The sequence below is a fragment of the Etheostoma cragini genome, chromosome 10 (assembly GCF_013103735.1).
Source record: "Etheostoma cragini isolate CJK2018 chromosome 10, CSU_Ecrag_1.0, whole genome shotgun sequence".
Classification (NCBI taxonomy): domain Eukaryota; kingdom Metazoa; phylum Chordata; class Actinopteri; order Perciformes; family Percidae; genus Etheostoma; species Etheostoma cragini.
In genome coordinates this window covers 10,823,306-10,847,092 of record NC_048416.1, presented here as the reverse complement: position 1 = coordinate 10,847,092, position 23,787 = coordinate 10,823,306, and the positions used below count along the sequence as shown (strand labels likewise).

Below are 23,787 nucleotides of genomic sequence, written 5' to 3'. Positions count from 1 at the left end.
CAGCCTGCTGTACGGTGGCAGTTTGGACGGGCCGTCCTCTTCCTCAGCCGTGCCCTGGTCACTGGAGGGAGCAGGAGAGTTGAAAAGCCTGTCGTCGCTTGCTGAACACACACACGGACTACGTCACACCACTGCATGACTGCCGAGGGCTAAATAGCAATTAAAGACATCATGAGTTCTTACCTTGCCATGTACAAACCATCTCCGTGTCCCCAGGGTCACCCTGAGGAACCAATGTCTCCTGCAAACACACACACACGCACGCACACGCACACACACACAGATATTATCACTCTTCTCCACACGCTCAGCCTCAGTCCTTCACCATGATACAAACATGTGCATCTAGAGGACGGAGGCCTGTAGTTTTGGGTGGAAATAAGCAGCAGCTTGTTTTTATATAATTAAAATCATCCATACCACATCATCACATACCCTTCACCACACATAGAGATTGGCATGGTATTATTCAATTTAATTCCAAAAGCCAAGGGAACTGTATCAGGCTGTATAGTATCCTGGATCCATGAAATAACTGGCCTTTAAAAATAAAAATCTGCCTGCTTCTATGGGAATTTAACATAGGGGTGTCGATACTCATTCCCCCTGTATTTTAAAAAGGAGGAACATTTATTTATTTACAATGCATTATTCATTCACAAAGAAAATTGGTGTTCTTAAAAGGTTGTGTTTTCCTAAATTTCTTTGGTTTTGCTTACCAATCCTGTTCTGGTATCATAGCACCCAGAGCCGGGGAGACTGCGGCAGCCCACATAGGCGATGAGTGAGGAGAGGGCCAGGCTGATAGTGCAGGTCAGTAGGATGGTGGCGTTGGCCCCCTTCACCATCCGATGGAGGACAAATGTCTGAGCAGGGACACAAAGATAGCAGACATCCTGTTTAGTAGTCATAACTTGTGACAAGCAACGTGCCACTTATTTAAAGATTAGAGGGTCACACAGACATCATCAGCAACCCTCTGTACACCAGATACCTTTGGTATTGTAGAAATATAACTCTGTAACAGCTTAGGGATTTACAGAAGAGGCATTTTTCTAACAGTTGAAGTGGAAACAGCAGACTGACATGGTGTCTACACACTGAGTGGGAATCGAGTGTTTCACACAGAGCAAAATCAAAAGACAGGAATAGATGCAACTTAGCCCCAGGTGAGACACGTGAGCCTGTGAGCGTTCAGATTCTCCTGCTGCATAGCCCCGATTGATCAAACTTCATTCAGAAAAAAAGCTTTTTAAAAAGAGGCACAACACACCACGTAGGCAGACTACTACTAACCATGGCTCCAGCCAACACCTGGACGCTGTTCATGGAATTAAAACAACACAAAAGATTCTTTTGTACCTTAAAATAATGTCTCAAAAATGTTTCAGTGGTTCATCAACTTTTAAAAGGGGGAAGTGCACTTCTGCATTCACTTTGCGGCTCTCTACCGGCTATAACCGCATTATGCAAGTTTGCCAGATCGGGTAGCGGATCTAGTTCTTATTAGACAATTACACTTCCAACTTGTAGGGGGACTGTAGAGGAAAAAGTGCTTTGGTGTTGCTTCAACTACACCATTCACCACTTAAAACTTTAGGTGTGTGTGTACCACTTGAGGACTGTGGTGCTGGTGGAAGACATCTGTGTCCTCCTCCCCGTACGACAGCGTGAGACAGGAGTACACTGATATGAGGCCGGCAACCACACAGGACAGTCCTGCTGCCAGCACCATCGCTCTTACCTGCAGGGACACAAGGATACAAGCTGTCTGTCTGTCTGTCTGTCTGTCTGTGTCCCTTTATATGCAATTTCATCAGAATAATGTAATCCACTTAGAACACAGTTTAGGCCGTTATGAAGTTTGCCCAGCAAAGATAATTCACAAGTTGATTTGAAAACTAAAAATGTCACCCTCAGTATGTATTTAGTACAAAATCTCACAGATCCATAAAGATTGTTAAGAAACATTTAATTTGATATCGTTCTCAAATCTCTCTGAGATCACTATCGACCTGAAAGCTCCAGTATGGGTCAGGATAAAGTGGCAAATTCTCCATTTCCTGTTCAAACAAAGGTCCCGGTAGCCTCAGGCTTATTTCAGGGACTCCACTGCTTAGAGCGCTTTTTGAGAAAAAAATAATACATTTATGCACCATTTCCTATAAGAATGTTACAGGTCAAAACACTAGAAAGGGTTCATGTTAATCAGTAAGGTGTAGGGATGCCCCGATCAGTGCTCTTGGCCCCAGAAACCAATCCTTTATAAAAAATAAACAGAAAAAAAAAAGAATATATCTGCAGATACAGAGTACAGATCCGATATTTCAATTGTATTGTTTACAAATACAACTAAGTAAACAAAGTAACTCATTTAACAAAGTTACTCGCTTAATTCATTTAACTATGTGCTTCTACATAGAACGGTATAGAATTGACTGGGGTTAGTTATAGGAAACCACCAACACACGGTAAGTAGGCCTACTTTTACTTTTAGTATAGGCCTACTTTAAGTACATTTTCCTGATGATTGATACATACACACACACACACACACACATACATACTTACTTTTACTTAGGTAACATTTTCAATGCAGGACTTGTACTGTAACAGAGACTTCCAGCGCTGCTGGTGATTCCCGATCATTTAAACAACCGATCAGGATATCCTTAGTAAGGTGATTTTATTAAATTGACGCTCACATACACACTAACTGTCGGGAGGAGTAGTGTTCTATTAATCATTGATTTACAATTTGAACTATTAATCATGGGGATGCTGTTGGAAATGTATACATACATATACACATGTGTAGGGAATCGGACACGCCTCTGCATCTGTCCATGTATCTCTGTAGGCTACTAATCCCTAACTAACAAATAACTTAATGACCAGAGAAATAAAAAGAGGACCTGTCACACCTACCAGCACAGAGTTTTTCCTTTGTGAGGCAAACAGCGCCAGCACACCTGGACAGGCCATGATCTGGAAGAGACGACTTCCTCATGAGGTTTAACATTCAGGACACTTAGGCTACATTCACACTGCAAGTCTTAATGCTGAATTTGTGTTCGCCTATTCACATTACCTTTTAAAATGTGGCCTACATCAACATTTCCAGCATGAAGGGTTTGCGGTTTCTAACTGACTCACGTGCGCAGAAGAGCAATAACAATGAAATCAGACGCAGCACGCTGTTGCACTTCAGTTAGGGAGGTCATGGAGGAAGTACGCTTTTTTTTTCCTTTAGCCTTAGCTACCTTCACACAGCGGGTGAAAGTGGCCAAAATCAGATTTTCTTTTTTTTTGGGAGGTCAAGTGACCAGGTCAGACTTCTTCAGAAGTAGGCCTAGTGTGAACATTTAAATCTTGCCCAGATCAGATTTTTTCTAATCAGATTAAGAACACTTCCATAGCCTATGTGGTCCTGAGTCAGACCCAGGTCTAATTTATTTTCTTCAACGGGCCGCCGTGTGAACAGACAAGGCAGATTTGATGTGACTTTTACGTCTATCATTTACATTTGTCACAATATGCGCTGGCAGGAGTTAGCCTTAGACGCAGACATCAAAACTAAAAAAACTTTACTAGGCCCACAAAATGGAGAACAGTGATGGAGCAAGTCAATATAGATATAGAGAGAGGGGTGACCTTTTGACAGAAAAAAGACCTCCACAGAGACCTCTGTAGTGAATTTGCAGCCATAACCCTGCATTTTAAAAGGTAATGTGAACAGCGAACCAGAAAATTGGATCTGAGCAAAAAACAAAAAACTGAATTAAGACTTGCGGTGTGAACGTAACCAAGTGTGTGTGTGATGACGTCATGGTCCAGGATTGGCCCGTGATGTGATTCAGCGTTGAGACCAGTCCTAAATCCAAACCATTGGGATGTCTCACCAGTGCGCCCCACAGCGGGGTCCTGCTGCAGCTCAGCGGAGTGTCCTTACGGAAAACGGCGTCCACGAAGCCGCACACCACACACACACCCGCACAGGCCACTTGCAGGATGCCGAGGACCAGCACGCTCCTCTGGTTGAAAATGAAGTACCGGTGTCGGTCCATGTCGGCCTGCCGCCGTTGCTGCTGCTGCTGTGGCTCCCCGGGGTGCGCGTTGTCTGCGGGGACTTTCTTCCGGCCGGAAGTTCAGGTTCTTCCATTAATGTGTAACCTGCTGCAGGTGGAGCTCCGCGCTGTGCGGAGGGTGCGCTAAGCCACGCCCCCAACCTCTGCGTCACTTTAAAACAGTTTTCTTTGTATGATTGTAATGCATACCGAGTAAAAATAAAAATAAAACATGTCTCTACACGTAGACACATCACATGACATACATTTTCACCTCTGCATCAACACAGTGTACGAAGACAAATAAAACTTAACTTTGGTTGAAGCCAAGCAACTTTACTTCTTTTCTTGGGTTGAAAGAAAAATCTTAAGGTCAGATATTACAAGTGCAACAACATGTGACAGCAAGAAGCAACCTGATTGTGATTAGAATGTGTCATGGCCATTAATTAGAACAGTGATATACTTTAGAAAATCCCTTCTACCAGGACCTTCCGTTTATCTACATGACAGTATTTTAAACATTTAGTCACCAATCCCTGCAGGTGCAGCATCTTTTTTTTTTTTTTTTTTTTCGGAGGGCAACATGAATGAGACCAAAAAAATACACAAAGTAATTGTGGATTGTTTATTTTGCAGCATGTAAACACAGATAAAGACTGTAGCCATAGAGTCTCAAGTATTTTCTTCATGAAGATACACATTACCTCCACAAAGCTCAGGAAATTAAGTTCTTCACCAATTTAACGTTGTGAATAAAAAAGTCGATGGAAGTGTACTGAATTAGTTGAAATTAGTAGGGAGGTCAGCAGATGACACAGGAAGATAATTTGCAGCTGCTGCATCAAACAGCTGACACAGTTAAAAAAAAGGTATAATACGCGGGACTTTCCACCACCTGTATGAGTGCAGAGAATCCTGCCCCCTGGCTGGTTTTTCTTCTTGGTGTATTCTGTGTTGGAGATGTTTCTGGGGCCAGCCTCTGAATATGTAGTGCCATGCTGCGTAAGCCAAATCCAAGAAGTGACACAGTCTCCAAAATGCATATAGATTGAGGCAAGTCTAGGGCCGTCTTGCCGGGCGGTATGCTGTGCAGTACGCTATCGCCAAACGCTGGCGGTCAGGGGGCCGGCAATAACTTTAATTGTTGCGTTAACAAATAGTAAGCGACAATTCCTGCATAGTATGCCTTTAAGTGAAGCTATTGACCGCAAAAATGATAACAGTCTTCATCAGAGACATGTCTCCTCTTCTAACATCTGCTTTCTTGCAACCTTCTTGTGTTGCTTAGCTTCCACTCACACTGAGCGGCTCCAGCAGTACTCCTCTGACCCCCGTAGGAAGGAACTTCTCAAACATCCAGCGGGGTCTGCAGGAGTCTTCACGGGCTGCTGGTCGCCGCCTGTCTTTGCTGGAACTCCTTTAGCTCCTGCTTGTACCAATCAGGGGCCTCAGGGACATTTTTACCCGCTGGCTCCAGGTCGTAACCATAGGCAACTGTTAGCTCCTCGTCTTTCTGCACAGCCCTTATGGTCCGGACGCACTTGATCGACCCAAAACGAGGGTGGACAAACCTACACAAAGGAACAGTTTCACGTCAGAAAACGTTATGCTGGCTAAATAATCACTATTAGCATATTTAGAACGGTCGAAAGTATTTCTGGGGAATAGTTTAACGTTATTAAGAGATTTGACCCTTTTCTGGGTTTATATGCGTTTTTGCATACATATGTCATGGTATATGAAAAATCTTTTTAACATCTGTTCCTTCATAACTTCATACAAGACAAAGTGTGCACATTTAAAAGGTTTCAATTCTTTTTCTTCCCGAGCATCAGTGTTCGTTTAGGTACGTCTAAAGATGAGCACAGCGCATGATTGACAATCACTGAACCCATCCATCACTGGGTCAAATCCCAATGGCAAAAAGTCAAATTAATATCAAAGCAAGGAAGGACACTGAGCAACTGTAATGCCCCATTCCCTTATTAGTGTCTTCAATTTCTGTTCCGCTCTTACTTCCTGTCTCCTTTGTAAGAAATAAAATGTTCTGTCCAGCAGTGATAGAGATGAGAAGACAACAAAACATCTCGTGGACCAGGAAATTAAATCTGACCTGCATTCATTTTGGGGCATCTTTAGACAAGTTACTGTTCAAGTTCAGTTACTGTTGGTAAAAGTTGGTTTGGTGTACTTAAGTTTAGTTAATGTACATATAATCTTTGAATTTAGTTTCCATTTCAATATTTAGAATCTTTTTTTTTTAAATGAGTTTGTGCTGTGCTTCGGTCAGATGGTACTCACGGCTCATATTTGCAGTTGGGGGTGAAGGAGTGGTTTGCCTTGTGACCCAGAGAGGCACAGTATCGGTCTGTCTGGTCAAATGGCTGAGGGACGTCAATCACCGTGTCCTCGTCCAATGAGATGGTGTTCCCGTTCAGGGCCCAGTCCCTGCTGTCCACCTGAGGAGTTCATGCAGTCAATGCTTCAACAGGCACTCATGCTGATGAAATCCTACATGTGAAGGGCGGCATATGTTTTCTCATTTATCCATTAATAGATTCAACTTTTAACCACGATTACATTTAGCTTTTACATAAGCGCCTCTGCTCGCATGTTCACTAGTTTATTTGATCAATATAAGGATTGTTGTTAGTCAGATATCAGATGAGTGTCCCTGTGCGCCACACCTCTGAGTGTGTGATGCGGACTCCATTATAAAAAGCCATCACAGTGTCTGGCTCAGCGTCCGTCTTGGCAAACAGGCCCTGTCCTGCTCCTTTGATCGTAGAGTCGGCCACGAACACCCTGGCACACGGAAACAACATCAACAACAGGAAGCGATGGTATTCCGGTGACAGGTGGCAGCGGGAAGCGAGCCTACCTTTGGCTCTCGTAAGGGTCGGGAAGCAGGGCATGGGCAGTGATACAGGTGGACGTCGACTTGTCGTATGAGTACACCGGACCTTTAAAACACAGAGGCTAATGTTAAGTTGTTGATGCACTAAATAACAATAATAATAAGATTAAAATTCACCAAGTCACCGTGCAGAAGGATAGCAGGGTTCTGCTCTAGGGTTGGGTAGTCTGATGATACATCCATCATGTGTGCAGTTCATACTAGGCCCACCATCCCATTAACATCTTTGATCATATAAGACCTCAACTTTATGAAAAGCTGAATTATTATTATTCCAGCAACATGAATTGTCAGGTATTTTGTTATTCCCCAAAAGTATTGCTCGGTTAATAATATAATAATGCTTATTTGATTATTTGTTTAGTTCTTCAGGAAACTTTTCCATCACCTTACATCTCTATATCAGAATGTAAATTAGAAAAACTGCTGTTCACAATCATTTGAAGGGAGACATTTTAATAGGTTTTGGGGTTTCTGTAAATAAACTCACAGAGTTTGGTCTAGACATGCTCTTTAATGAAAAGCGAAATGAGATAATTGTTGTTGTGATTTAGCGCTATATAAATAAAATGTATAGACGTTATTCAGTTATTTCTTTATTCTTATTCCATACATTTTTTGGCTCTCCGTATCTTCTGCATAATTTCAGCTATTTAAACCATTCAACTTTTCAAATCTTCAGCTTTTTCTGCAGATGATGGTACTTTGAAGCTTTTAAACAGTTTTTTTTAAACATTAAAGTCAATGAAAGCAAGCTGCAAATCCTTCAAATCTTCTTCTGCTCCCAAATTTTTTAGCGCCTTCATACTTTCACCCACAGACGTAGCTTAATATGTTCACAGGATATTCAGTTATTTGGCTATATCTTTTTAGTTTGATATGTTTTACAGTCTTAGTGAAAAAGCAGTTTAAGTATAGTGTACATTTTATTGATCTCTCGTATCCCTTTGGCGGAATGAGCTTTTGGTTGAGAGTTTGCTCAGTGTCTGAATAGCTGGTGACACAGGCTGCAGTCGTTAACTGATTCCAGATCAAAGAGATGACATCACAGAGAGGAAAGACTTCCTATTGGCCTTGGTCTCCAATGCAACCATACTCTGTCTGTCTGTCTGTCTGTCTGTCTGTCTGTCTGTCTGTCTGTCTCACACACACCCACACACCTCTTTATACAGCAATTACAGTGGTGGCGCAGTGGGTATGATACATTCCTTTAGTGTGGGAGACGCGGGTTCGATTCCAACAGCAATACTTCAACCAATGTATTCCCCAGGAAGACAGTTAACCTCAAGTGATGACCCAGTGGATATGGACTGGGGTTTGTTCCCCGCTGTAGTACATCAATCCTGATGAAGGCATTTAACCCCCTTATGATTTTTTTGTATTACTTCGTACGTTTTTGGTTGTCCGTACCTTATGAAGACTTGCAGCTATTAAAACCATTCAACTTTTTAAAGTAGTCTTACTACTTAAACCTTTTTACTGTTTTAAGCCATTTATCCAGTTTAGCTTCATCATTTCAATTATTTATTTTTTAATTTGCCCTCCTTTTTTGCATTAGGTGTTATTAAACTTAATTAAAGCCATTTCTACTTTTTCAACTATTCTTACTACTTAAGCTTCTTCTTACTTATTTAAGCTATTTAACCAGATTAGCTTTAGCAATTCAGCTATTTAGCATTCTTCAACTGTTCTCAATACTTCAACATCTTCTTACTGATTTGAGCTATTTCTCAGGTTTAGCTTTAGCATTTCAAATTTTTTAAAAATTTTTCCAAATCTTTTTTTACATTAGTGGTTAGTTATTCAACTTAATTAAGACCATTCCTACTTTTCCACTATTCTCACTTCAACATCTTCTAACTAATTTATCCAGTTTAGCTTCAGCATTTCAGGTTTTTCCATATCTTTATTTTACTGGTGGTATTCAACTTAATTCCAACCATTCCTACTTTAACTATTCTCACAATTTTTACTGATTTAAGCTATTCAACCAGGTTAGCTTTAGCAGTTCAGCTATTCAGCATTCCCAAGCATTTTCTGCAGGAAATGCATTTTCTAGTTCTTACTGTTGGCTGCGATTTCAAAGCGTGGCCTTCCACTTAGGCTGGAAATAAGAGTGGCATGGCGAGCCTCGATGAGCTCTCCGTCCACAAAGCGTCCGTAGAGAGCCGTGTGTCCGTCAGGGTAGATGTAGGCTACAGCTTCACCGGTCATCTCGCCGTCCTCATTCACCTCCCCAAACACACAGCCTCCACCCTGGACGCAGCACAGTAAACACCCACAAGCACAGTGCCCAGTTAGCAGAGCCAATGACTGTGTATCTGTGCAGACAGAGTGTATGGCGCTGAAATAAAGACTTCAAACTAAGCACTCACAGGGTAGTAGACCCAGCATTCCCCACAACGGTTGTTGTCTTTGTACTGGCCCCTGAACAACAGGCGGCCCTCGGCATCCCACTCCTGAGCGGGCCCATTGAGCTCTCCATCTACATATGTCCCATGGAGGACAGCTCCGTCTTCATGCGTGTACACGCCCTGGCCCTGCAGAGCATCGTCCACGTAGAAGCCCTCAAGTGCACTGTGTGTGTGTGTGTGTGTGTGTGGAGGGGGAAGAGACTAAATGTAAACTAACTCAACACAATATTTGAATTTAGTTAAAGTGCACTGCTGTCTTCTGTTCACAGTACCTGCCATCAAAGAAGAAGAACTTCCCCCGGCCATTCTTCTCTCCGTGGCTGAAGTGGCCCTCAAAACGGTCACTGGAGGAATAGGACACTGTGCAGAAACCATGGGGCTGATCATCTTCATCCAATGGACCTGAGAGAGAGACACTCTTTTTAAAGGTACTGTGTTTTGAGTTTATTGTATATATATATATTAACAAAACAGATAAATGGCTCTATATTGGTGGGTCAGACCCTAACAACCCCTGAAAGATTATGTTGTTTACACTTATGTGCATCAAAACTTCCTAAAGCATAGCTTAAGATAAGGAAAGACTAAATTCAACCCCCTTCTTTTTAATTGTCTTTTTCTCACCAAATTATGTTATTGTCATTTTATTTACTTATACATTTGTAAATACATACATGTGTGCATGCATACATTTTACCCTTTCTCATTGTTTTGTCTGTTTTAGCCACTGTTGCTTGCATCTTGGTTTGCTCCTTAGGAATTGCATAAGATCCCTGTATATAAGAGGCAAAGTATTGCTGCTCTATTTTAAATAAATAATTCATTCAATGTTTTTCCTTTATTTTCATGACTATTTACATTGTAGATTCTCACCGAAGGCATCAAAACTATGAATGAACACGTGAAATTATGTACTTAACAAAAAAGTGTAAAATAACTGAAAACATGTCTTATATTCTAGTTCCTTCAAAGTAGCAACCCTTTGTTTTTTTTTTATAGTGCTGCAAACCTTTGGTGTTCTCTCAATGACCTTCATGAGGTAGTCACCTGAAATGGTTTTCACTTCACAGGTATGCCTTGTCAGGGTTAATTAGGGGAATTAATGGAGTTGGGACCATCAGTTGTGTTGTTTAGAAGTCAGGTTGATACACAGCCGACAGCCCTATCGGACAACTGTTAGGATTTATATTATGGCAAGAACCAATCAGCTAAGTAAAAAGAAACAAGTGGCAATCATTACTTTAAGAAATGTTTTGTTAAGTACATAATTCCACATGTGTTCATTCATAGTTTTGATGCCTTCAGTGAGTATCTACAATATAAATAGTCATGAAAATAAAGTAAATGCATTGATTGAGGTTCGTCCAAGCTTTTGGCCTGTACTATAATACAATAATAAATACATAGCAGTCGTTCACGTGACAAATGCAGAGATATACAAAGTATCCCAACAGCTTTACAAAGTGGTGCTGATAAGAAGAAGGCCAGGCCGCAGCGGACACGTCCTGCCTGCTTCCAGCAGCGGGCTCCCAGATCAGCCAGGCCGCCTTCACTCGCCTGCCAGGCGGACTTCCTTCATAATAAAGTCCCTGGCGCTGCTCGGTTACCCAGCGGGCCCGGCGACACGCTGACTCGTGGAGATTTACGGAAACCGAAAATAGCGTATGCAGCCAGCTCCTTCCGTCGATTACAGTGAAATAACAGACGGAAGATGTTGCCTACCTTCCACGACCTCCTCCACGCTCCCGTCGTCGCTGTCCATGCTCTCGGAGCTGCTGCCTGCTGGCGGACACAGCTCGGTCTGCTTCCGCTTCTGCTGCTCTCGCCCTGCGGCTGTCATATGGACATCACTGCTTCATGGTCTCGCATTGTCAGGTGGCGACACAGGAAACTCTCTGGCTTCTTTAAACCAATCACAACCGTCCTGGACGGCCTAAGCCTATGGAAGTAAATGTGGTGCAAATGCGAGAGCGTGTAGCTGCGATGTTCGCGCTTGTACAATATGATTTGAGAGCTTGTAGAACAAAATTTGTACTTGTACTTTCTTTTATTTGTTTCACTTCAGTCCCTTTTCCAGGACTACTACAACTCAACGATTACAACCTCTCGAATCTGTCACTGCTATGTGCTCTGTCGCATCACATAGCAACGAGTCTGCGCCCTCGACTTTTGCAACACTTCTTGCGATACATTTGGTGCAAAACAAATGTTCTCCATCTTTTCTTGGCTTCTTTATTCACATTAATACAAATTTTTACCTGGGGTGCCCAAACTTTTGAGTCCCACTGTACGAGTAGGCTACAGATTTATTATAAAAGCTCTCAAATCATATTCTAATCCTCACATCGCATCTACGCGCTCTCATATTTGCACCATATTTACCTTCATATAAGCCCCGGATACAGCAAGAACCGTTGCAGTTAGGCATAGACAGTTAAAGAAAGTTTTTTTTTTTTTACAGCAGCAAGGTATAAGGCACACAAATCCCATACAGAATATACAAGAAAAGAAAAATACACACCTACTCTAAAACTATATTCAGGTAGAATACACAGAATGTACAACAAGTAGAGAATCAGACCGGACTTGGCAAAGTGGGATGTCTGACGCAAATGGCCCACATTGTATTTTATCATTTATTTATTAAATTGAGACTGGCATAAAACCTTCAAAACAAACTTGGCCAACAAATTTCTGGATTTTATAAAAAAAAAAAAAAAGACACACAAAAGTCCAAATTAACAAAAAGAGTCCACAAGGCAGCGGGCACAAATCCTTCCAGAATGTGAAGGAAAACAAAAGAAAGGAATACCAAAACTGGAAACACAGCGACAACCGGGTAGGCACCACATACGACCACGAAACAGAAAACAATGACCTGATACCAGACAAGGGAGACACAGAGGGCGTTTCTCAATATGTGTTCTTCTATGGACTTGTGTTCTTGTGTTCTTGTGAAACGTCATGTTTGGTGGCCAAAGTACTGACCCAATACACAAGTTAGCATTTTGCCAAGAACAGTTAAAATCCCCGGATGTGATCTCGACACGCCCGTTTTACCGAGGATACATCGGATGGTAACTTGTGTGAACTTGGCAGGGCCGGTATCCCAGCATTCAATTCGGGTGTAAAGCGTGTATGGTTTCCGGTACACAGATTTTCACAATTTACGTCTATTATTAAATCAATAAATTCATTTTTAAGATGTTTTAAGGCGAGAAATCAGCTGTGTAGATTTTGAATATAGGCAGTTCAACAAAAATTGATGGTGAATTAAAAAAGCCTTCGAAGCTCGACAGCTCCTCATTAACCCCGGCGGGCGTAGCAAGCTCGCCAGCCGGGAATGACTCCTATGAGCCGGTCAGTCAGTCAGCTCACAGACCCCTCTGGCCCCACATTTAGACAGACCCCTCTGGCCCCACATTTAGACAGACCCCTCTGGCCCCACATTTAGACAGACCCCTCTGGCCCCACATTTATACAGACCACAGCAGAAACAACAATGGAAGAGGAAAGCCAGGTCCATAATTGTAAGATATTTACAACAATTTTTACCGCTGTTGTTATATATAGGATATATATATATCCCGTCCTCCTCTATCCTCCTCATCCTCTTGCAGGCTCCTCTTCTGCTTCTCGGTAAAGTATACCTACGGCAGTGGCTAACTTTACCCGGTCCATCTATAATTTTAATACCTATTTTAACCTTTCTTTTCTGCTTTCAATTAAAAGTGATCCCGAACAATGTTACAAGGATTTTTTCTCGCTGTTGTGTTGTTATTTATACAGTTATTGGCCCGTGATGCTTAATAGCACTTTAAATGAAAACGTAACAAAACAACAAAGGTGGTGTGAAAGGTGACTATCCATGCTGTATTATGAATAGACACATCAAAGGTAACTATGAAATGGCAGCGCCCTCTGTGCTGAGGGTGTTGCGCAATAACTTTGAAGAACGCCTCGTCTCCAAACTGTCAACAGCGTTTTGTTTGCTTCTGAACTTGCGAGTTCATTCTTCCAGGTACAGCCAGCAAGCACGCTCTCCCCAAGAACACAAGCCCGTTCTTTGCTGACTTGGTATTAAGAAACGCCCAGATACTAAATACAAGAGGAAACATGCAAACAAGGGACAGGTGATACAGCAGGTGAAACACATCAAGGTGGGGCAGAACAATAAGACAGGAAGTAAAACAAGACAAGACAAGACAGAAAACCAGACTACCAAAATAAAACAGAAAACAGAAAGACAACCCTAACACGAGGTAGGGGAAATCCTGCCGTCACAGAGCAGTGAGAGGTCTGGAAATGCAAGACTGCCTTGATTGTGACCCTGTTTGTAGTCTTTTTATTGTAAAGGTGCTCTAAGCGATGTCACACGTTCTTTAGGGTACAACATTTATTGTCACATACAGCAAAAATCTCCTCACTATCTGCTAGCTGCCTGTCCCCAGAACACACTTTAAAAAAAGCTATCTCTGTAGACAGCCCAGGCTCAACAATTGGCAACAAAAACACACTGTTCCTACAATGTTCCTACCTGCACCACCAAACATAACAAACAGTGTTAACCGACAAGAAGGATTTGGGGGTGGGGGTTGGGGGGTTAGTGTAATGAAGTGGGGTATGGGGAGTGGAGGAGAGAGAAGCATGAAGAGGCAAGTTACCTAGAGAAGAGGTATCCTAGACAACGACAATGACTGACATTAGAATTATATTCTCTGGAATTTTAATTTATCCAACACACGACCAAAAGAGATGACGCTCCGATGAACAAATAGCAAAGAAGAGGTAAGCGGGAGAAGGAACGTAGCTTCCCGGATACCTGGCCTGCATTGGTGTGTCCGGGACGTGATATTACGAATCCCACTAAGGCCACGCCAAGACCCGCCCTCCAACAGCATTCACACATTACAATTGGTCAGGCGTCCATGTTTACATGTACAGGTACTATCCCCTGACAAATCCCCCAACCTTAACACGCCCTATTGTACAATGTGATACATTATGTATTTATATTCAACACGTATTGGCCCCAGTCCTCCCCAGTTATAAAGTGACACAGCTGTCAACTCTGCTAACAGCTAGATGGTTTAACTGGACATACTGAGCCCAGTACATGTCTTCAGTAAATAATAAGGAAAAGATTGAGATGATGGCAACACTTTGTTAAGGTTCATAGTTCCAATAATGTGTCTGAAGACAAGGCATAGAGAGAAATCTGAAAACATGGAGCCATCATGTCGATTAGATTAGATAATACTTTATTCATCTCACAATGGGGAAACTCCCTTATTAGAGCAGCACTTACATACAGTAAAAAAAACAACAACTAACAAACAAGCAAACAAACAAAAAACAGGCAAATGTGCAAAAAAAGTACTGAATGAATGTAAAGTGGCATTAAATAAAAGGTATTGTAAAGTAAAGTGAGGTGGCCATAGTAAAAAAAATATTGCAATGTAAGTAAGTAGAAAAGATGATAAAAATGCCCCTGTCAGCATAGATGAAACAGCAAAGGCTGCACCTGGTAAAGATGAAATGAGATATAGCGGGGTGAAACCAACGTGTTGGGAGTCTGGACAAATGATTGCTGCATAACAAGGTGTGTAATAAGGAGAAGGCATGTTAAGATGTACGGGAACAAAACAGAACAAGCAAGGCACCAGAAGCAGCAGCAGCTCACACACCATCAAGCTGATTCAGTGATCATTGATCACTGAAGGATTTGGGATGTGAGGAGGAGCTACAGATAAATGCTGTAGGAACTACTACCTCCAGCAGATGGAAGCAGTGCAACACATTTAGGACGGGAAGCTGCTGTCAACCACTCCATGCTTATCACCATGCAGTCATTAGTTAACACCCAAAGCGGCAGAAGAAGAAGAATAGTTTGAGCTGGCTGCACTCTCTGACAATCAATGTGGTTTAAATCATTTATTTCTGCATAAACAGTCCGCTTGAAGGCAAAACAGAAAACAGAGTGGTTGGTAAAAATATAAAAAATAAAAAAATAAAAGAAAGGAGCAACTTAGTATAGGAGTCTGTACTGTGCTGAAGCTGTTAGATTGGAGAGGGGGGGGGGGCAATCATAAGAAGGGAGGAGCAATTTGCTCCTCAAATAGCAAGTGTGACTCAGTTGTAGCGAGTAAGGTTACTTTTCTGGCTTTCATTGTAGAAGTGTTACATGGTATCAAACAGGCTGGTTCTCCATGTCACCTGCAGGCGGCTGAGAAGATTTTCAGAATAAGCAGAGTTCAGCCAGCTGATCTCCGTAGCTGTGTTTTCTCAAGAAATAGAAGGGTGCATAAAACTGGAAAGAAAATGGCGATGCTATGTAGTTTACAGATGCCTAGTTTAGTATCCTCCAGTGGAATGCCAAATGTCTGGTAAACTAAAGTTAATGTGTATGCAGGAAACATGTGTCAAGCAGTTGTTGGATTTTGTGATACCAGGGTGTATCTGTTTACATAAGGACCGTCATTCTTTTGGAGGAGGGTGTGCAGTATTTGTTTGAAAAGGTGTTCCACAAAGGACAGTAAGCGTAACTTCAGAACTTGAATGGGATTAAGATATAGAGCCCAGCGGGAAGGTTGTTGTTAATTTCTATAATCCTATAGTCTTTGACTAGAAATAGAGAAGATAGATAGAATAATGGACCAGGTTAAACCCCCAGGGGTGTTCACAGGAGATTTCAATGACAACAATCCTCTGTGAGGAATGGGGGCTTTTATAGAAGATTTTCTGGAAGAATATCATTTGGTGGTATTAAATGACGGAGAACTGTCTAGGTTTCATGTCATAGTGGGAGCTTGTCATGTATCCTTTGCTTCAGGTGAACTTGGCAGGAGTGGGAAATTGGACCCTACAGGGATTCAACCCCTTGGGAAGCGATCACTTTCCCATTTTAAGCAAATTTGACGATAATTTGCAGCAGAAGGACAGAGCAGTGAGAGGTTACATTTGCATTCAACAGATTGGGATAAGTTCAGAGAACACTTGGAAGCAAGTTTAGGAGATATGATGAATTAAGGTAGCACTGAAGAGTGTAGTAATTATTTTAATAGAGTTGTGAGAAAATCAGCAGAAAAAGCCATACAAATTAAGGGTGAGAGGAAAGAGAGGAAAGTAGTTCCATGGTGGAATCCGGCCTGTGATGAGGCTGTGAAGGTTTGAAATAGAGCGTATAGGCAGCTTAGAAGATGTCATGTTGAGAACCATGCTATTAAATATGAGCTGAAGCTAGAAAAGTTATGAAAGGGGCTGAGAGAGAGAGAGAGTAAAGGTCTTCAAGTTTCTTGGTTTCTTGGTGGATGAAAAGTTTACTTATAAAGAACTTTTAGGTTAGATTCGTGGGGCGGCTGTGGCTCAGTGGTAAAGCCAATCGGAAGGTTGGTGGTTCGATCCCTTGGCCCTGCCGTCCCATGTGGAAGTGTCCTTGTGCAAGACACTGAACCCCGAGTTGCCTCCAGTGCTGCGCATTAGAGTGTGAATGTGTGTGAGTGTTTATCTGATGAGCAGGTGGCACCTTGTACGGCAGCCTCGGCCACAGTGTATGAATGTGTGTGATTGGTGAATGTTTCCTGTATGATGTAAAAGCGCTTTGAGTAGTTGTTAAGACTAGAAAAGCGCAAAATAAATACAGCACATTTACATTTTATATTTAGATTGTAAATTAATGTGGCAAAGTTATTAATGTTTGGATGTGCTTGACTGGTTGTTCTTGGGGTGCAGGCAGGAATGTTATGATGATTTATAAAGCCATGATAAGATCAGTTTTGGATTGTGGGTGTCTTGCGTATGGATCGGCAGCTAGAGACACACTTAATAAGTCAGATGAGGTTCAGTCTGGGGCTTTGAGGGTGCGTACTTGGGCATTCCGATGCCGATCCCAGCACTCTTAGGGGGGGCAGGGGAGGCTACACTAAGGCTGCGAAGTACAAAAATTGGCATTCAGTTATTTTGTGAAAATGAAAAGCTATTGTGACAGCTGCTAGGCCTCAAGACCTATTAAGTCCCCTTTGGTTGCTGGGATCTGGGGCTTGGCTAACAAGGATCTGGATGAACTGATTGCTCCCATGTCCATCAATAGGAGTGCCTGGGACGTCATTCTACCTCTCTCCCTCTTCAATGTTGCTTGGTTTGTTTGGGTTGAGTTACTTTTGCATTCTAGCATTGCTACACCTACACACACCCATAAACTACACACTACACCCCTTACTGATAAACTGATAGCACGTTTACCTTTTGATAGCAAGTTAATTTAAACACGTTTATTTAATTGAGCAAACGTCTGTTCTCTATATTTTGTCATAGCTTTGAGCCAGGTTATGAAACTTTGGACCGGCTCTTCCTTTGATCGCTTTGCTAGCAGAGTGTTGTGAGTCTTGGACAGGGCAAGAGCAGGCTTAATAGTACTGCTGTTTATTCTGTTAAAACATATGCAGAGGAAATTAACCCTCCTGTTGTCCTCGGGTCAAATTTGACCCCTTTAAAAAATGTCTATATCTGAAAAACTTAAAATTTCTTTTTAACCAAATTACCACAAAAAAATGGATTGGATTTGCTCTTTTCAAATACAATTGATCCCTTTTATTCCTGACTAAACTCGTCTGTACGTTCCTCTGATCCTATTAGTCAGAATAATTCAGAATTTCTGCTTTTTTAACTCAAATATTAGGTATAATTCTATATAAATGAGGGTTATTGACCATGAATTCCAAAAAGTACTGTAAAACTAGTGGTAGTAAGGTGGAGTCAGTGAAAACTTAAAAAAAAGTCTGAAAAAGGGATGAAAATGTCGAGGAGGGCTCTGTGGGGAGTGGTTGAGAGTGGGGTGAAGTGATTATCTGTTCGGACTCATTGTCTGCCTTGATGACATTAGGGAGGCGGTGGGGCTGGGGTAGATTTAGTTGGGGACATTTGAGTTGTGGTTCTTAGATTGGAGAGGCGGGGGTGTAATGTGAGGGTTCCAGCACATTTGGGGGTTGAGAGGAATGAGGCTGCAGAAAAAGCTGTTAGGGCAACTTTAGGAAGAGATAGGGTGGAGGGGCCTTTTGGTAAACTAGAGGGCTGAAGTCGGATCAATGGAAGACAGAACCAGCAGAAAAGACATGAGAGCGAGGAAGCTGTCTAGCATCCAAGCACATCATCATACATTGTCCAAGATGCGCTGAGGAAAGGAGACTTTTTATTTATATCTGTAAGTGAGCTGGGAATGGAAATATTTTCCTTAAAAACTTTGATGGTTGATGGCCCAAATCCACAAGAAAGAGCCTTGGAACTAATTGTTTTCCTGGACAACAGAAAATCAACATGGGACCGTTTAGCATGTCTAGGCCAACAATAGAAAATATAGATCCAAGTGGAGCTTGAATGTAAATTAGATATAGTCCTCATCACCAGTAGGAGGCAGCAATGCACGATTAGTGTCTAGTCTGCAGAAAAGGAAAGAAGAAGAAACAACAGTAGCACTTCTCTTAATACCTTTCTTTATCTGTCTATGCTTAATACATCCATTAGTAGCAGCAGCTGGTATTCTGGATGATTTAAACACACCCTGGACCTGTTTCTGGCGCATTCTTTATCACTTTTCAGGTTTTACGTCGGAAGGTAACGCTAATGTGACGCCGTGTGTCCTGAGCTGTCATCGTTTAGTCACTGTTGAAGCTAATAACATCTGATTACTGGGTGTTAGCATGCTAACCGTTAGTTCGTAGCATAGACAGTATCATTCATTTACTTTATACAGTTTATTGATCCCCAGTGGGGAAATTACAATTTACACTCTGTAAGAAAAGCAGGGTCTGTTTTGTTTTCTCTGTGTGTGTGTGTGTGTGTGTGTGTGAGTGTGTGAGAGAGAGAGAGTGTGAGTGAGTGAGTGTGTGAGTGAGTGAGACTCTAATCACGGTGTGTGTTATAGGTCTTCAACATTTTGTTTAGTACACATAATAAATGTAGTAAATGATGAATACTTCCAGCAGAGTCCCGAGAGTCGCAGCCCTGCATTCCAGAAGTGAAGAAGAGTACTTCACCATGAGCTCAGACGATGGTGAGAGACACACACACACACACACACACACACACACACACACACACTCAGCAGGCGGTCAATGCTTCATGGTGTTTCTGCAGGTGACATGGAGAACCAGGCTGAGCTGGAAGAGAAGACGAGGCTCATCAACCAAGTGTTGGAGCTTCAACACACTTTAGAGGGTAACCCACACATACTTTTTAGTTGTGAATTGTGGCAGGTGTGGCTGCTACTGTGAGTCACCCTCAGTGCACACCAAGACTACATGATTTATTCAAGAATGCTCACACACTTTCAACATAAGTTCACACACTTTCTGTTTGTGTGCCTATTGTGATTTAGTTTTGCTGTGGCGGTCTGCTCTGTCTCTCAGTTGCATCCTAAAGCTGTAATGCACAGATTCTACTGCAGTTATTTTATGCATCACAAAGAACCTTTTCACATAGCAGTGGGACAGGGTACAGCTCGATAGAGTACCGTAAACATATCAGTCACCTCCTGCCGGGAATCAACATGACTTCTAAATATCCCAAAGGCGGCTGACCCTCCATACGTTGTTTGTTTGTCTCCCACACAACAGAAGCCAGACCCGGTGCGGGCCCATGTAAACTAAAGCAGCCATCCATAACAGCTAATGCAAATATTTCACGTACACAGGCTGCTGGCATCTGTTGGATATAGAAACATACAATTGAATACATGATGATTGATTGATCGTCAGCATTTTCCAACAGCTGCACACATCACTGACCCGCCCAACAAGGATTATGTAGACATATACTTCTACTAGGGATGAGCAAGTACAGCATTATCTGTATCTGCATCTGTATGTGTTTACCACATGAATTATCTGTATCCGTATCTGTACCCGTACTGGGCGTGGCCTAACCCAGAAGTGGGCAGGATTTCACCCGGAAGTGGGTCGGGTTGTTTTAAATGGGCGGGACTTTAACCGGTATGTTATTTTAAGCATGCGATTGTTAGGGGTTGATCAGAAAGTGTTATATTTATTGCTGATTAGAAAACTATTTCCATGACAGCATCAGCATTGAGCTTCAGATCAGTGGTGTTGTCATGGTAAGAAACAAACTATATACAGAACAAGTTTTGCAACAATGAATAGAACAACGTGGTTGCAATTATTAAGTAAAATGTAATGAACAAGAGTTTTCATACTCAATAATATAAAGTTCTTTTTTTAACTGTTAATTTTTTTATGATCAGTGCGATCATTTTTTGGGGGGTTCTTTTTTTATATTTTTTATTTCCACACCAGGTATGTGTGAGTGTGTGTGTGTGTGAGAGTGTGTCTGTCTGTGTGTCTGTGAGTGAGTAAGAGATACACAGAGAGAGAGAAAGAAAGAGAGAGAGGGGGGGGGGGCGGGGGGTTTTGAATGTGTTTGTTCTCATCTCTAACTTCTACGCTTTGCAATCAAAAGCAGCTAAGTTAAAACGAATGGACCTTAGGCCTCATTTATAAAACTGGAGAATTTGCGTAGGAAGTGACATACGGACAAAACTTTGGATGTGAGAATGCACAGAAATATTTGGACTTATAAAACTGTGCACCCGCACAACCTACGTCGGATTCTCTTTACAAATCACAATCGACTTTAAATGTGGAGCAGCTTGGCGGCTTTATGTCACGTCCATAATTGCCCTTAAATAGTCAGTGAAATGCCCCAAATTAGTATTCATCCATACGGACATTATGCACACAGAGGAAAACAAAGCTAAGGCCTTTCACTTAATGTGAAGTTGTAGTTCTTGTTAGAGAGGTGGAAAAGAGGTTTGGAGGGCACCGCGTGGGCATTACTGATGCCAAAAACGCTGTAGAGTGACATGTTGCAGGTGCAGTTAATGCCACAGCCTCAGAGGTTGGACCATGGCCCTTATTAAAAAGAAATGGTCTGATATTAAAGTTGATGCAAAAAACGGCTAGCGCTACACAGGGGAAGTGTTTTTGCCACAGGACGCCGGAGCTGACCCCTCTTGAAGTAAGACAGGTGTTGGCACGACCCCTCCTCTCTGTAACGCTGGGCCCAAAACAGCACAGAGATGCAACAGAACAGCTCAAGGCAGACGGAACTGGCTCTGAGGCCACTCGTCCTCTTCGACAGCAAGTTGTTATATGTTATATGTTGTATCCATGTATGAGTTGCTGTTACAATGGGATCATTGGCATTTAGTCTAATCTCCTTTCCTAGAGAAGAGAGTTTGCATACATATAGTGATAAAACACTGTGTGTGTGTGTGTGTGTGTGTGTGTGTGTGTGTGTGTGTGTGTGTGTGTGTGTGTGTGTGTGTGTGTGTGTGTGTGTTTTCAGATCTGTCTGCCAGAGTGGATGCTGTGAAAGAGGAGAACCTGAAGCTGAAGTCAGAGAACCAGGTTCTGGGTCAATACATTGAGAACCTTATGTCTGCCTCCAGTGTCTTCCAGTCCACGGACACCAAGAGCAAACGGAAGTAAGGAGAACTTCTGAGAGTCCTGACCTAGGATTAGTCCACGCCCTGTACCCAACCGGACTCTAATGATCCACGTGATGGACCTTTTAATACTGCCTGAGCCGTAAACAGGGTTTCATTCAGTGTGTCTGCTGGGAAAACAAAGACCTCATTACATCTTTGTCTAGAGCAAACAATCAGCACCAAAGCACTGGAAGTGTGGAAGAGGAATAAATTGTGTGAGCTGTGGAAACGCTGTCATTAGAAATAAGTCTCTTTTCAAAAGCATGTTTTCCACTTTTATTATTCACGTCTAACCTTGTCTGTTGTCCCAAAGCAGGGACCAGCACACAGCACCTCATTAAACCAGATTGCTACATGCCAATAGATAATTCTGCAGCCTGAGCCCGCAGCAACGTTCCCTTTGCTTTTGCAGTTTGTGCACTTAATAACGCAGCAACAGACCAACACAAGCATCTTCCAGCAACTCCGTCTGAACCCCATATATTCATTTTCATGTTGTCACATGTTCACTGGCTCACAGAGATGTTTGGGACTGTTCCTGCACCTTCTTTGGATCTTTCACATGGCCACATAGGGACTAAGGGGGCTCGGAAGAACACGTGAGCCCCTGCTTTGCCCTCTGCATGTCCATACTCCTAATTGAAATGCTCTTGTATACGGGCGGGTGACTCATTTAAAGGAAACTCTTGGAGAATTGAGCAACATAAGTGTTGCTGATCATCCTTCACACTTGGAGCTCTATATTATATGTATTGTATTTATGTTATAAACCATTCCCGGTTTGGTTTTTTATGGTTATGTTTTCCTTTCACTGCTCATCCACTTGTGTCTGTGGTGGTTGAATTACATTAGTGTAGTCATCTGGCTGATGAACTGTGTATGCTTGGGATCATTTTGATATCACCTTACCGTTAGGCTGTGTGTGTACCAGAAACAAACCCGTAGTTAGCATAAGTAAAGAATAGTGGTTGAAAGGGTGGTGTCCTGTTTCTCATGTCTGGTAGCACAGTAGTTAAAGGTTTCAGACTGTGTCCTCACAGGAGGGTTTGGTAGGGTTTGAAATTTGATGTGCCTTTCAGAAAGATAAACAATACCTTCTCCTCCATACAACGCTGAGAAATATTAACACTTTTTCTCCTTTTTTCACTTGCAAAAGAAACATACGAGAACTTTGCCTAAATAATAGTTTGGAATTAGTTTGATTTAAATTAGGAACGGTCCCATCGAACAACACTATGAATCTGACATTTGGGATACATCATCTGAAAGGAGAGGGAACCAACAGTGTGTTAGTCAGTCTTAATACTTTTGCTTCCCTTCCCTGTCTGTGGCTCCTGTTGGAGATGGAAATCCAGAGAGAGAGACAGGTGGACAGACAGACGACTCATCAGGCTTTGGACACACGCACACACAAACTCTCTTGGTAAAAGTAATTGTTCTAAGATTACTTGACAATAAGTCAACAGTAAACAGGCGGTAAGAGATCATTAAACTGTGATACTTGACTGTTGGGGTGCAGGTTCTTCTGTTCAGGGGATGGGAGAAGACCATTGGTTGTACTTTGTGGAACCTGTTTTGCAGTGTGGGATTTCATGTAAAGTAGATGAAAGCTAAAATGAAAAACTCTAAAGGTGAGGTGGATTTCTTTATTTGTTATAACAAAATATAAAGTGATAATGTAATATATTACTCTTTTGAAACAGGATGCCTTTAAACAGCAAAGTGGCACACATTATCAGAACTCCTAGTGAATATTGCTGAACAAACACTGTACACATGGCTCCTTTCTCTCACCGTCCTTCACGTGGACAAATCATCACTAATCCGGCGGGGGGAGCGCAGCAGCACATTCACCGGGCCTCCTGATGACTGTGTGTGTGTGTGTGT

At 42.2% G+C, this 23,787-nt stretch overlaps 5 protein-coding genes across 7 annotated transcripts in view; 2 read left to right on the top strand and 3 right to left on the bottom strand.

Annotated features, from left to right (window-relative positions):
* The window catches only part of zgc:113425 (uncharacterized protein LOC541425 homolog), a 4,231-nt gene extending 30 nt beyond the window's left edge, over positions 1–4,201 (bottom strand). Inside the window, exons 1-6 of the mRNA XM_034883300.1 lie at positions 3,903–4,201; positions 2,929–2,988; positions 1,613–1,744; positions 720–866; positions 184–241; positions 1–101 (exon numbers count right to left, since the gene is read on the bottom strand). The exon at positions 1–101 is cut by the window's left edge and continues 30 nt beyond it. Of these exons, the coding sequence (XP_034739191.1) occupies positions 1–101; positions 184–241; positions 720–866; positions 1,613–1,744; positions 2,929–2,988; positions 3,903–4,067 (663 nt within the window). The 5' untranslated portion in view covers positions 4,068–4,201. The remainder of the gene's footprint in view (positions 102–183; positions 242–719; positions 867–1,612; positions 1,745–2,928; positions 2,989–3,902) is intronic.
* rab33ba (RAB33B, member RAS oncogene family a) overlaps positions 1–15,562 on the top strand; it is a 19,626-nt gene extending 4,064 nt beyond the window's left edge. Inside the window, exon 3 of the transcript XR_004658199.1 lies at positions 15,552–15,562. The gene's annotated coding sequence lies outside the window, so the exon portion shown is untranslated. The remainder of the gene's footprint in view (positions 1–15,551) is intronic.
* setd7 (SET domain containing 7, histone lysine methyltransferase) lies at positions 4,682–11,325 on the bottom strand. 3 transcript variants are annotated; one of them, XM_034883282.1, is made up of 8 exons: positions 11,124–11,325; positions 9,674–9,803; positions 9,363–9,564; positions 9,054–9,243; positions 6,952–7,033; positions 6,758–6,875; positions 6,372–6,529; positions 4,682–5,641 (listed from the first exon to the last, which is right to left on the bottom strand). In XM_034883282.1, the coding sequence occupies exons 1-8, from the start codon at positions 11,239–11,241 to the stop codon at positions 5,449–5,451; spliced, it is 1,191 nt and encodes a 396-aa protein (XP_034739173.1). In that variant the 5' UTR covers positions 11,242–11,325; the 3' UTR covers positions 4,682–5,448. The 3 variants fall into 3 exon arrangements, with proteins under 3 accessions (XP_034739173.1, XP_034739174.1, XP_034739175.1); XM_034883283.1 differs by lacking the exon at positions 4,682–5,641 and having other exon boundaries at positions 6,432–6,570; XM_034883284.1 differs by lacking the exons at positions 4,682–5,641; positions 6,372–6,529; positions 6,758–6,875; positions 6,952–7,033 and having other exon boundaries at positions 9,070–9,265.
* The window catches only part of zgc:154054 (uncharacterized protein LOC777616 homolog), a 23,870-nt gene continuing 11,573 nt past the window's right edge, over positions 11,491–23,787 (bottom strand). The window contains exons 12-13 of the mRNA XM_034884432.1: positions 13,829–13,831; positions 11,491–11,529 (exon numbers count right to left, since the gene is read on the bottom strand). Of these exons, the coding sequence (XP_034740323.1) occupies positions 11,491–11,529; positions 13,829–13,831 (42 nt within the window). The remainder of the gene's footprint in view (positions 11,530–13,828; positions 13,832–23,787) is intronic.
* Positions 18,833–22,129, top strand: LOC117951548 (short coiled-coil protein B-like). Its single transcript, XM_034883307.1, has 4 exons — positions 18,833–19,010; positions 19,382–19,449; positions 19,533–19,613; positions 21,759–22,129. The coding sequence occupies exons 2-4, from the start codon at positions 19,434–19,436 to the stop codon at positions 21,899–21,901; spliced, it is 240 nt and encodes a 79-aa protein (XP_034739198.1). The 5' UTR covers positions 18,833–19,010; positions 19,382–19,433; the 3' UTR covers positions 21,902–22,129.